Source organism: Solea senegalensis, linkage group LG17 (genome assembly GCF_019176455.1).
Source record: "Solea senegalensis isolate Sse05_10M linkage group LG17, IFAPA_SoseM_1, whole genome shotgun sequence".
Classification (NCBI taxonomy): Eukaryota; Metazoa; Chordata; class Actinopteri; order Pleuronectiformes; family Soleidae; genus Solea; species Solea senegalensis.
The window spans coordinates 16,366,139-16,380,380 of NC_058037.1; the positions used below are offsets into that span (position 1 = coordinate 16,366,139).

The following is a 14,242-nucleotide window of genomic DNA, read 5'->3' on the forward strand; positions in this document are numbered from 1 at the left end:
CCCACATGTGAGGCAGACACAAGATGAGGCGTCCCATTCGGTTTGAGTCGCCATCCATCAGCTCGGGCTGCGTCCCCCTGCTGCAGCATTACATCACGACATACCTATTCTGATTTTTACCAAGCCAGGGACGTCGCATGGTACGCTGGCAACGAGAGTCTGGATACCGAGTCTGGACTAATCAGCTCTGAACAGCTCTGAGGAAGAACATTCAGAACATTGCTCAATACCCCAGGGGTCGTAATCCCACAGTGTAAAATCACATTTGCATGCTGGGGTCACTTACATTCACTGCAAACATGTATTGCCTCAGATGTGCTGCTGCAAAACAATCTTGAGGTTCCACCCAAAGGGATTCATTACACCAAGCTTCAAGTTCCCACACTCTGATGCAGGGCTCTCACGTTTGTATGTATTTTAACGCTTGTTACTTTGATTTTCTTGATTTTAACCACTTTTTCCATGACTGACATCGATGCCGATATCACAACCGATACCAATATCGGTCCGATACAGTTTTCACCAAAATACACTCTTTTTTTTTTCCCTTTACAGTCTACACTTAATGAGGCACTTATGTGATATTTAGGATATTTTAATAGTAAAGGATTTCATATTTTTCCTTGTCCGATATCCAATCCAGTGATTTTGACCAATATTGGTCCAAAACCAACCATCCCTACTAACTTTAACTTTCAACCATTGAACTTGGTAAGGTTGGAAAACATCACTAGACTCAATAAGTTCAGGGAAAGTCAACATGTTGAAGAAAAGGGAAGATTACAACCCCATGTAGACTATAAATATGTGCTTACTGTCATAAAGAGTGAAACAGATTGACTGCCTGAACCATATTATTAGCTCACATGGGCGTTCAAAGTGACAGACAACTCACCTTCGAATATGGTGAGGTTCTTCAGGGTCATGGAGTGCTCCCAGTCCTTCAGACGAAGGTCCTCCGTGATCGTGTTGAGGATCTCCATCTCGTTCCTCAGCTGAGCCTCCGTGTGGATGTGGGTCACCCATAAATTGCTGGTGTCCTCCGTTATGTTGCTGATCTGGATCTGGAGTTTGAAAAGAAGCAGTGGATCATCGGCATACAGCACTAAACAAAAGTGACGTGTGATTCTAGGTTTTATATAATGCTGAGGTGAACCTGTAAGTCCTGGATCTTCAGGTTGTGAACGTTGATGTCGTTGCTGAACGTGTGATTGACAGCTCCCACCGTCCAGTTGACCTCGTCCAGCTTCTCTCTGAGGCCGCTCACCTTCCCCGAGTTCTCGCTGAAACAGAGCAGAAACAAATGTGGATTCATTAAACTGCACTGGAGACTTCACTGTGACACAGTCAATGAGGTTCTTCGTCGTCATCTATCTTCGGGTCTACCGGAGCAGGTGGTCGTGGTCTCGGAGCCAGGCGGACGCCCGCGTCACCTCCGTGATCAAGCCTGTGAGATTTCTGGTGGCGGAGCTGCTCAGCGAGGACAATCTGTCGTCCAGCTGCACCAGGTAGCCCTCGGACTGGAGAGAGTAAGCCTGGGCGCTCCGCAGCTCGATTTCCACACTCTACGACAGGAAGAGATCACAGCAACCTTATCTGTACTGTCCAAAGAGCAGCTATTTTTTTGATTTGCAGCTGATCTTACAAACACAAACCTGTGTTTATTGTTATTGTATTCTACATATTATTACTTTATGTGGAAAAATCTGAATAAAAGTGATGATTTAAACCGAGTTAAGGAAGGAATGCAAGAGGAAGCATCTTGAAAATACCACCATAACAAATTAAAAAGCTATACTGACCACTTTATTAGGTACACCTGTTCAACTGCTAGTCAATTTCATTTAATCAGCCAATCACAAGGCAGAAAGCCAACGCCTTTAGTCGTGTAGACATGTTGAAGACATTTCGAGTCGTACCTTGATGAGGATCTCCAGCCTGTGCAGCCAGTCACTGTGGTTCTGGAAGAGGTTCTCCAGTTTCCAGATGTTCTCCAGCAGGTCGGCCTGAGTGGACGGCTCGCCCAGCGTCTGCTGGAGCAGCCGCGAGTGCTCCGACATGCGGGTCACGTTCTCCAGCAGCACGTCCTGCTGCTGAGAAGACACCTGGGAGCGAGAGACTGCGAGAGAGAGAGAGCAGGAAAAGTTCTCCAATCAAACATCTGTGACGATCAATCACTTCTGTCAATTTAATGCAGAGCAGATGTTGATTCATTCGTCTGTTCCTCCTCAATGAAAAACTTGATTAAAAACCCTTTTTTAGATTGTTTTTCCTGTATTATATATTCTATATTGTGTAAGTGACGCAGGAGAAAGTTCACTTTAGAGCTTTGTTGTCCCTGTAGTGGACAACAAAGCTCAACCACACGAGAGGAACACATTAAAAAACCCACGATAAACAGGGACTTAGCACAACATAGACCTAAATCTATCACTTTTAACTGTCAATGAAGTACAATAAAGAACTAGTAATTCACAAATAGTGCAAATTGAAAGCACCTTCTGCACATGGAACACATTTTTACTTGAGTTTTATTGGGAGATATGATCTAATAATAATTCCCACTGAGGCAACTTAACCAAGGGCCCTCTGTCTTTTTAAATATTATTTTAAAGATGAAGGTTTGAAAAAACCCCACACTCACAACCACAGAATACACTTAAGTACCAGAAAAGTGTCTTAAAGGTAAAATATACATACTTTCATGGCTCTGAAGTGTCAGTGGGTTAAGGTTTATCAGTATGTGACCATGTCATATTTACAGAAAGATGAAACCAGTAGTTCCCGGCATGTTTATGTATTTAAGTATTACCAAAATGTTTACACACAGTTAGAGCGTCTCTCTACATTACACACGTCTTTACTCAGCTATAAAATCACATTTGCAGACAGTGAACCTGCTGCTGCCTTTAAACCTCGCTCGTATTGTGTTTGGCTGTGGCTCCTTCAGTCTTCAGTCCTTCGGTGCTTCTCTCTCTCTCGACTGTGCCTAATGAGTAAAGGCTCCTCTGTTTCGTGTTATGCTAAAAGCGCGTTGCGCGGTAACGGCTCGATAGCCCACGAGATATTTTGAAATCAGATCCTCGACGTTACGCCATGACAACATGGCCTCGGCGGAACAGCAGGGACCAATGTGTGCAAAAAGGGATTACACGTGAAGTGAGAGGAAGCAGATAATTCACCCCACACGCGCTCTTTGACACATTAATGCCCCTGCCATACTATACAGACGCAATGTTTCTATTTCCACGTATCGGAGATATTTCTGAAAGCGTACACGTGTGTGTTTGAGACCGTAAACGCTGAGCAAGAAAGAAGTGCTGCCGAAGCCGAACTGCTGCAAACAAACCGTCCAAATTCCCACTCATTATGCGTGTGGTTTTTATCCTTAATGAGCTGAAACGCTAAATAAGCAGAAAGCTCTCCACTACACAGGGCGGCTTAATTGCTAAATGATGGTCTGTCAGCAGTGATGTTTTCTTTTTTTTTTCCCCACAGGAACATGTACGTATTTAAGCCCGACGGCGGGGGAGTGTCTGCATGTTTCTGCTTAAAACGTAATGGAAGCAAAGATGATGCAAGATGGACGAAAAAAACAAAGAAATTAAGACGTTTGGATTGGACTGCGTTCACAGTAAAGATAACAGGTTTATTTGGGATTATTTTTTTTCATAGTGCCAATTGTTCTGATCATCCTTGTGTTAAATGTGAAGTAAGATGACATAAAAACACACTTTGTGTGCTGTCATAGCAATAGTAATGGGCAATTCTGTACAGGATAAGACATCTCAAAAGTCGCTACGGCCACTTCCATGTGCCCCCGTGGTGGGTTTCCCCCAGGAAAGTCACCCTACCCAGTAACCTGAGGCTCCGACAAGGGTCCTGACCTGAGGGTAAGGGGGGAAACGAATCTGGTGATCCCCGACAATGCACAAACAACTTCACTCTCGATGCACTGCCGTCAACCCCTGTCGTCATGTACGTACTACGCTGCTTCTTGATATCACAAGTGCAGACACAGCAACATAGCGCCTTGATCTGAGCATTAAAAAACTACTTGTAATAACACATTTACTGCTGGTCTATTTGCACGGGATTAGTATTTCCGTTGGTCATTTTTCTGGACCTTTTTAGCCCAGGTAAAAGTCGCCATAATCTTTACTGACATCGCAAACACTGAGAATCTCTGGTAATCATTACTTTACCTTCACCTTCCCATGTAAGACAAATCCCGTCCGAATAGGGCTACTGATGCAAAATCACAGTTAGCTAAAAATGGTCATGGCTAATGGCTATGCTAACTGCCGGAATACGAATGTTTCTCTTTGCATTGAGCAAGAAATTACACTGGAAGCAGATGAAGAAGACATTAACGTGTTCCCACTGGTGTTGATCGAAGCCATAGTGGGTTTAAACAGTGTACTGTATCGTAATGAGGTATTTGTATGCATCGTGCCATTCTTGATAACCCTTTCGTTTTGTATGTAACATTGAGCAACCAAGGCTTTTGAGAATTGGAAACTTGGGTGGGAATGGGCAGGAGAAGTGTTGTTGTTTTTAAACACCATTACATCATTTTTCAGCTTAGTTTGATTATAATACAGTGTTTTACCATAATCCATAAATTCTAAAAGTTGTAATAAAGTTACTGTGTGGTTGTGTTGTGGTTGTGGTGATTATCATGCCCCAAAAGTAATTGAATCAGTTGCAGCTTGTAGTTTTCTTGAAGATGTTTCACATGTCATGCATGAGGCTTCTTCACTTCTGAAAGTCTGTGTGTGGAACCCAGAAATTTAACTCTTTGTCGTGAGGACACACTGGAGTCACAGTGAGCACTGCCCTCATTTCACAGAGGTTAAATTCCTGGGTTTCGCCGCAGACTTTCTTCAGAACTGAAGAAGCCTCTCGGATGATCTGCAAGTCCAGCTGCTACTGTTTCTATGACTTTTGCACAGCTCTCACTCCCATGAATAAGAAGAATAACACTACACCTCCGAGCAGCAATGACATCTCCACAAAAACACATCTGAGCTTGAATAAACCATGTATTATAAGAGAAGGAATTGATAAACATCCCTCTGCCAAATCTGCCAGTGTGTAACTATAATCTCAGAAAAAAAGGGAACCAATCACAAACAGGCATTTTCCCCTGGTGCGCTGGAGGCGGAGCACAGAAGCGACATATAGCTGCTTTTGTGTCCCTTGAACATGGTGGCCATCGAAGAGCAGATGTTTTTCAATTCGGCTGTTGCTTCATTTTAAGCCACTTGCTCCAAGGAGTTCCCCAAGGTTCCCATAGGTCTTTGTGAAGTTTGTGAATTCTAAATAGACATGGGTCATTGAGAGTGCTTGAATTTTGTGCAAGAAAGAAATACGATGCCACCTACTGTTTCATGCCCTGCATTGCCTGATGTTCGTAGACTAGGCCTACGCAGAACAAACGTCGAGCCACAACTAATGGCCGTGTTGTGGACACTGTCCACTGTCTCTCTCCGCCCCCGGGAGATTCCATTGGGGCAAAATGGCTCTTACAAGTTGCCCTCCCATCTCAATCTGTGTCAACACATTTCCTCTTTGAATTTGAGGACATGGAAAGTCACTGCTAAGTCCTTGAATTTGAGGTCAACCAAGGTGTGGGAACCCTGGGTACTATAGACCGTTACTAGACAGCCATCGCTTCTAGAGAAAGACAAATAGCACGTTTTCTGTCGCTTCACATTGGTCTGATTGGTTGTAGGTCTGTCCAATTAATGACCTAGTGGACATCAAGCTAACATCCAGATAGCTTCAGTCTTCATAGGAACTATGGCTGTTACTCAAAAGACCTCATACCAGCAGGAGCTTGACTTAAGGGTATTGGGATTGGGACAAAGATGAACATGATGAAGTTTACCAAATTTCTGTCAGATATTCTTGTTAGCAGTATTTAAAAGTTACACATGAAGGCAGGGTGATACAAAGGTTAGCGTTTATGTGATTCCATAAAACGGCTTCCAATTTTTCCTCAAATTTGTCAGAGGAACCGCAGTCTGGTTTTCGCCAGTTCCAGGTGCAGAGTTACGTTGCTTCGCCACAGACTGTTTGGGCCTGTGGGTTTCTCACAGTTCAGAACAACTGTTCACTATTACAGAGCAAAGACACGGGAACATTTAATCCCATGTTTTTGCCAGAACGCATTTAAACAGATTTTTCCCTACGGCGAGTTTAATTTGGCCTCCCCCGTATTTTACCACCTCAAGGAATCATCCATCAGCATAAAGAGTGATTCTCCGCTGCGCAGTGATGTATGTTTAACTGCTGATAATAGTTCTATAAAGCACACACGTCACTGTTGGGTTACTGAATAACGGTGAAAAGGCTTTTCTATTCACGTAAGCATCTCTGTAAATACAACTGGGACTTATTATTAATGTCAATATTTTTGCAGCATTAAAGATTCAGCAGATGCATATCTAATATCATCTGGATTATGATTAATCTGAACTTTAACAGCATATAACACGTCAATAAAACCCCAATTTACACCTGAAAAAGACTTTCAGACTTGGATTAATGAAGATTACAAAGATCAAAATGAAATTCATCTGCATAAACTGACTGTCAAGGATGATACAAATAAAAAACAACTATATAACATATACTTTAAAAAGATAATCACACATTTGCTGATCCTACTCTAAAATGTGAGGATTTACTCTGCTTTATACCAGTGCAATTTGATTTTTAATCAATTTTGTGGCAGAGAAACAGATCATTTTACCCAATTTTAACAACTGAAATCCCCAAAAATTACATAATACTGAATAAAATCATCTATGAAGGTATATTTTCATACAAAGATATCTCCTGGATCTCATTAGAACAAACAATATTTAAATAATTGAACCTCTCTTCTATTGAGTTACAGCTGGAAATGTGAGTCTATACAGCAAGTGCTCGGTGACTCGCAGCCAAGAATGAGAAACGAAAGACGAGCTTCACGTCTGACAAATCCATTTTAAACCTCTCAAAGCTCAGGCTCTTAAAAGATGGGAAAGTCATTTCTCCTCTTTTCCATTTTCCCTCTTGTTCTTTTCCTCTTAATTTCACACACACACTTGTGCACCAAAAACACAACCACCACCCCCCCACACACACACAGACACAGACACAGAGGCATAGCAACGACACTCAAAACAGACGAGTTTGAAAATTCACAGCTTCACGGTCTTTGAATTCCTCACTGGAGAAGAGGCCAGAGCGACAGCTGCAAGTAGCATAATCCGAAATGAATCTCCAATGTTGGCTCAAACTTCCTCATATTGTCTCTGTAAACAGCTGATTCACAACATTGATAAGAACATATAAGAGGAGCTACATTCTCCAGCCACAATATTAGGTACACCTGTTACCTAACTTAAACATTGCCAAGATTAGCCGCTAAAGAAAGGTGATTCAAGTGAATTTGAATGAGGTTTTGTTATTGGTTCGTTTCAGATAATGCTCATCTCATCTACTGGGATTTTCACACGCAACCATCCCAGGGTCCAGTGAGCAGCAGTTCCCATGGTTTTTTGCCACTTTATTAGGTACGCTCTGTACCTCATGACGTGGTTAGTGAATGTTAAAGACATTCAAAAGAAGTAGCTATGATCAATCCAAAGACGTGTCTCCTATTAGCCCAGTGTATGAATACAATTTGGCAGTTAAAAGGTCAATAGGTCACATGATATAATCAGTGCACATTGAGATGATCATGATGCTTTGTGCCACCATATGTCACATCATAAGCACTTAATAATCTTAAAATCTACCGTTTTATTTTAGCATTTCTTAATGCAAATGTATGAAAGTACTTGTTTTATCGTCAATTACTCACGTTATTGTCATTTTATTGTATTGGATTTCATATGGGACTACTTGTTAAGCACTCAACACCACAATTATGCACTTTTCTTGGATAAACACAGTTTGATGTGATTTAAATGTATGGTCTTTCTCACCATACATTTAAGTCTTTCATCCACCAAAACAAACTGGTTCTTTGGCCTTTCTTCTGTCCCCAAATCAGAATGAGATAAAAAAAGGTTTGGTTTCCCACAATGTCATGTGTTTAACAGACACGGAAAGACACACACAAAGACAGAGAGACAGGCTGACTGGACACTGGACAGTGTCACGGTCAGAGGAGACAGAGGAGACAGAGGGAGGTCTATCAGAGCTGCATTCCTCTGAGGCTGAAGCCAAGAACAACATGGTGCCATTCATTTATCTGCAGCATGACTCTGTGTGTGTGTGTGAGTGTGAGCTACATGCGTGCGTGTTCTTTGAAACTATTTATAAGGAGAGAAAATTGTGTTCAGGCTAAAGTTAAAAGAGTCACACCCAACAAAACTCTTTCGACATGTTATTGTTGCGAAAAACACGCGATAAATCAGTCGTCAACGCGTCAATTATGTCGTTCTGTTACGATTTTTAAAGTTTTTAATTGACGGTTTCTGTGTTTTTATCCTCAGTGGAACCTAAAGTGATTACAGCAACAAAATACATTTAGAGAATTGTTGTTTTTTTCCCCCTGATTATGATTCTAAATATCATTGTTCCACAGGCCTTGTTTACATTTTCTCAGGTCAAATTTGTTTCCATGGACAATAAAGGGAATCTAAATCCACTTTAAAAACATAAATAAATAAGAAAAAGAGACGTGATGTAATCTCTTGAAGCAGATTGTTGACAAGTCCCGAGCTCAGCCAGGTAAACAAGCTAATGTGGGTCATCGATCCAACAAAATAAAAATGTTTTCTTTCTCCACTCCTTCATTTAAATAACTGTTTTTCTGCGACTTGTATATAGTTTACACAAAGGGCGAAATCGTAGTACTTGAGGGCTCCATATCTTCCACGACGTGTTTACAAGTCGACGAGGACCACCTTCAAGATTACAAGAGCTGTTTTTCTTCTTTTTTTGAAGCCACACCAAATGTGAGCGGATTGAACATGGTAGACTGTCTCTGAAACTCACAATAGAGAACGTAAACATGATTAGTTTGATTATATATGTTCATCTTTCCTTCATCGAGTGTATTTTCCCCACCCCAGATTACAATATGACCACAAACCCACTTGTTTTTTTGCGCCCGGACCTCCGTGAAGGCGTCAAAGGTGTGTGCGAGATCGATTCCTGGCGACGAAACTCCATGTCGACCTTTCCACCTCCACGCAAAACATTCACATTAAATAAAAATAAAAGGAAACCGATCTGATAAGTGATTGATATGGAGAACATGTTGACTCTCGCTCGACATCTTGTTGGAATCAGACTCGGGCGGAACACACAGTGGTCTCTCTTGTTCTCCAACCCAAACACGGTAACAATAAAAAAGCCAGAGTAAACTTTTCCAGAATGTTAAGTCTGCTCTGTGGAGTCGTCGCTGCGTTTCAAAACCAGGATCCAGGTGTTTTGTTTACTGGGAAACGCAGCTTTGTTCCATCCAAGTTAAACGTTAAACATGATTATCAGGTCACTTATCCCCATTTTTTTGGGGGGTTGTGAGCCATGAAAATGGAAGAATATAAGTACTTTCAGTCACATGGTCTTGAAACAACAATTCTCTTCCACAGTAGGTGGTCGATATAAACACCACGTATAACAATGGTGTGGTCTGGACCCAGCTAGGACACTGCAGCGTGTTTTCATATTCAACTCTATCCATTTCCTCAGTCTCCTCCTGTGCGAACACTCGACTGATAATAAATGTATCTTCAACATAACATTGTCTATAAATCTCGACATTTATTTATTATAAATAAACATTTAGATACAAGACAGTGACTTCTAGTACTTCTATACTTCGAGTTAAAACAATCACTAATTCAGTTTTGAGCCATTTTTGCTAAGTTTTTTTCTTCTTCTTTGGAATGAAAAATATGAATATTATGGATTTAAAATAAAAAATAAAGAAATAACCACTTTAATACCATATCTTTCATTTTAATTATATAAAACGCCTTTAGAGTTACTGAGGTGTCTCTTTGAAGGACTCACCCCACCAGGTAGGAAGCCACATAATGGGATTAATGATGATTCAGATGAAAACTTGCCTTTGAAATGGAAATAGCTTCCATTATTTAATTTACTGTTTTGACTATTTATGATAAAAATAAGAATAAGCCAGTTCACTCTCTCCCCTTCTGCTCCTCTGTCCCCCATTTTACTTTCACCTCAACCTGTCTAGGCAGATGGGCGCACATCTTTGAGTCTGGTTCCGTCAGAGATGTCTTCCTGTCTCTCTCCACTGATGCCTTAGTGCTTGCTCATTGTGTGAACTGTTGGGTTTCTCTTCTCTCTATAATATTGTAAAGGTTTTTGCCTTGAGCTAATGTGTGTTGTGATTTGGCACTATACAAATTGCTCGCCTTAAGTTGAAGCTAGTAATTAAGCATTGAAGTATAATAAAATCTGCCATGTTAATATGATAATAATGATGAAAGATCATATATATAACTAACAACAGGGCAACAACATACAAATATATATGATTCTATGATGGTTTAACCTGGTTCACAGCTATAAAACCCTTTTTAAAGGCCAGGAAATAAACACAACGTGATATAATTTATTTTCCCACATACTACTGCTGGAAATATACTCACAGCATATGTGTATTCATCCACAGCTGAAATTAGTCCCTCAAAGTAGCGTCTGTTGTCTGTCCTTAATTTGATATCTCATTTTTTAAACATTTTAGAAGAAAGGAATGGCCGTGTCGGTCAGTGAGTGGAGACAGGATTATGGGCAGACTGGGCCGGAACAATGTTACCGACACATTTGCAGACAGGTATAATGTGACTCTAAAACACAACTTCAATTCAGCGTCCATTGTTGAACGGCCAGACAATGAAAGTGATCTGACTCTGGAGGAGGGAAATGAGAAAAATAGCAAATCTGGAGAAATATTAAAACGGCTGGTTCTCAGGTAAAAAAATATAGCAAATTCATCATCCGTGTTGTAATAAGCAGACGTCAAACATTTTTCAGCAGAACAAGATCACTCGAGAGAGCGCAGACCTCCACTGAGGCTAAAACACTTTGTCTCCTGTGTCACCTGCGTTTTGCATTTTTGGATCTGTATAGAACTTCACCTGCTTATAGCTATTACCATCTTATATAAACATGAGAAAAGTCATCCTGATCTGTTAATGTGTCACTGAGTTATACACATCTGAACTTGGTTAATGGGACTGAACCCTGTTAGATTTAAATTGACGCCAAATCCGTAATCCGGATCAAATCTGGTGGACACTTATGTTATGTTTAGACTGCAGCCCAAATCAGATTTTTAAGCATATCCAGATAGTATCTAGCTTGATTTATTTGGTCTGGACAGCAAAACAAAAAATATTCGAACGACGACAACAACAATGAAGTCGTTTCAGAGAGACAAAGGTTAATTGGAGACCATGTTAAACGATTGGGACAGTGGAAGACAATAGTTTAAAAATCAGAACAGAGTTTGTCACGTTTGTTTACTATAGAAGAAATCCATGTGGAAGACTAGACAATGGCAGTGATCACTTGCATACATATAGCTAATCTGTTCAAATTTGATGAGTTTTTACAGATATATGATCATCATTTTACAGTTTTGCCCATTATAAGAGATTAGGATTTCTAGAAAATTGGACAATGTCACAATGACTTCATCAGTGGTTAGATTCTGAAAATCTAACCACAAAATCTAATAGGAACATGACAATAAATTCAGATTAATCTGTCAAAAATTGTAGACAGCATGTTTCTAAGATAAATCCATGCTGATAAAAACACAACCTCCCTTGCTTAGGTAAAAACGATAGTGGGATACGGAAACCACATCTGTCACAACACCATGTTCCGCATGTGTGGACACACAGTGAGAGAAACAGTGAGAGACCACCGCCTTCACCCAGACACAAACCGAACAACAGCCTCTTTGGCTTTGATTGGATGCCAGCGGCAGGAAGGAGGGAAGGAAATAAAGGAGAAAAGAGTCTTTTTTTGTGAACGGCAGACCTGAGAGTCTTCCAGCGGTCAATGAGAATGAAATCACAAGATCTCCAGATCCGACTGGGAACAACGTGCTTTCTTTGACAAGACATCAAAAGGAAGCCATTAGGTCATTTTAAATGGACGACTATAAAGAGGCTGGATTAATATCTGCAGTCAAGCTCAATTACCACCTACTCTCTTAAAGAGAAATTGGATTATTGCAACAGTGAATGAGCAAATGTGAGTAGATTAGGAAAAACTAAGCAGAACTAATATGGTTGCATCGGTATTAATGTGACGTATTTCTAATTTTGATATCATGTTGTGAAGATACAGTGTTGCTTTAACTGGGAATGTTGCAATTACACGCTCATGGTCCAAAAGTCAATGACGTATGTTCATGGTTTTACATTTTTGCTGAAACCTGCATCGCAGTCGTGCTTGTGCTGAATGTGAAGCAGCTTTTGAGGAAACAGGACTGCAATCAACCACGGCCAATCACCACAGCAAAACAATCACACAACATACCAGACACAAACAATATATACACAAACAACAACCCACACAAGAACCCACACCATCTTGTGAGAAGTACGGCCGCAGTAAAAAGATGTGGTCGATAGTTTCATGGCCATTGTTTGTTTTTGCTGTCAGACTGTATCCACAACCAGAGGGAGAGAAGATAAATGTATTAAACAGGGGATGACTGGAAAAATAAAGTTTTGCATTTGCCTTATCAAGGCCAATCTGCGAGTGTTCTTTCTCAAGATAGCCAGAGCATTCAAAGCAAAAGTCAAAACATCTTTTCAGAGAAAGATTTTAAAGATATATTTGTCAATATAAATGAGATTGTTCAACTATTAAACTAGTTTACAACAGCAAGTAACACATTTCAACTCCTGAATATAATATCTAGCTAGCACCAAAATTAGCAACAAACTTTAGCGTCTACTTGCTAATGCAGCTGTTATTTTCCTCAGGATTTAATGTAAACCAAACCAGAGCTAAAATTAAATCAAATATTCTGACGTACAACAAGTGTGGTATTTTTTACTCATCACACAAAGGCCCCTAAAGATTGCTTAAATAGTCAAATGGTTGCTGGCATGTTAGCAACTTCAATTTCACAGCCATGATCCTTTAGCTTTTTTTCTGTGAGGTTCTTTAGCCTCCAAGTAGCCACAATGTCACTTAATGTAGATCTAAGGGTTTGAAATCAAGACTAAAACATTAAAAACATTGTTAGTTTTTGTGTACACCAGCTGTGTGCAGAGTTTTTGGCGGGAAACCAAGTGCGCAATGTTTTTCCTGAGCAGCTAGCTCCTACTTTAGCTTCTTCATACTCAGGTTTTTGTCCTTTAGATGATTAAAATATGCTGTTATTATATGCTAATATGGTTTATTCCTGTTCAGTAAAGATAGAAACACAAAAAGAACACAGGTTTTATAGCAAACAAGGTCTTCATTTTGGTTTGTTGGTGGCTGCTGGTTCTTGGAAAGTTTCTAGTAGAGGATGGGTAAAATGCAGAGGGCAAACAAAAAAATGACTTTAACCTTAACATGGTAAACCTCAGACATTACAGACAATTTCACAATCCTCTTGAACATTAACGTGACACTGATTTATTGTTTTTTAACAGCTACAGCTGATTGCTATGCTTAGGGTCACAGACCCACAGTCGCTTTCATTCCTACACAACGGGTTAAAGTCTATAGTGATCGCCGTTCACACAACATCTTGTTGTGCAGCTGTGGCAACATAATAATCACTGCCAAACCACAGAATTGTTGACTCTTTCAGTTTAAAATTGAGTCTCCACATGGCAGGTGCGTATTTATTAGATACTCCTGCTTGTTTGTTCTGTTTATGGAAGGTCGAGGACGAAAACGTCTCCAAACTCTTGTTATCACTTGTCTTGTCAGGGGGCGGTTATGTGTAGAGTTCAGCCAGCTGTGGCTAAGCTACAGGAATGTTGAAATTAAGTGACAGTGGTGGTGGTGGTAGTGGTAGTGGTGGGGTTTGTTTGATTTATAAGTGTGGACCTTGTCTGGTGTGGCAGACATGAAAGTGAGGCTCATGCTGTGTGAGGTTGAATGACTTAAGAAGTGTGTGTGCATGTGTGTGTGTGTGTTTTTTTTTTTTTTTACCTCATGTTGGGGTTGACTGTGTCTTCCCTGGAGTGATGTTGGTGTGTCAGTCATTTAAACAAACACATGCAACAATTTATCATTTTAT

General features: G+C 40.4%; 1 protein-coding gene across 1 annotated transcript in view; it reads right to left on the reverse strand.

Annotated features, from left to right (window-relative positions):
• The window catches only part of scara5 (scavenger receptor class A, member 5 (putative)), an 84,461-nt gene that overhangs the window by 38,660 nt on the left and 31,559 nt on the right, over positions 1-14,242 (reverse strand). Inside the window, exons 4-7 of the mRNA XM_044049750.1 lie at positions 1,920-2,119; positions 1,387-1,565; positions 1,157-1,283; positions 896-1,064 (exon numbers count right to left, since the gene is read on the reverse strand). Of these exons, the coding sequence (XP_043905685.1) occupies positions 896-1,064; positions 1,157-1,283; positions 1,387-1,565; positions 1,920-2,119 (675 nt within the window). The remainder of the gene's footprint in view (positions 1-895; positions 1,065-1,156; positions 1,284-1,386; positions 1,566-1,919; positions 2,120-14,242) is intronic.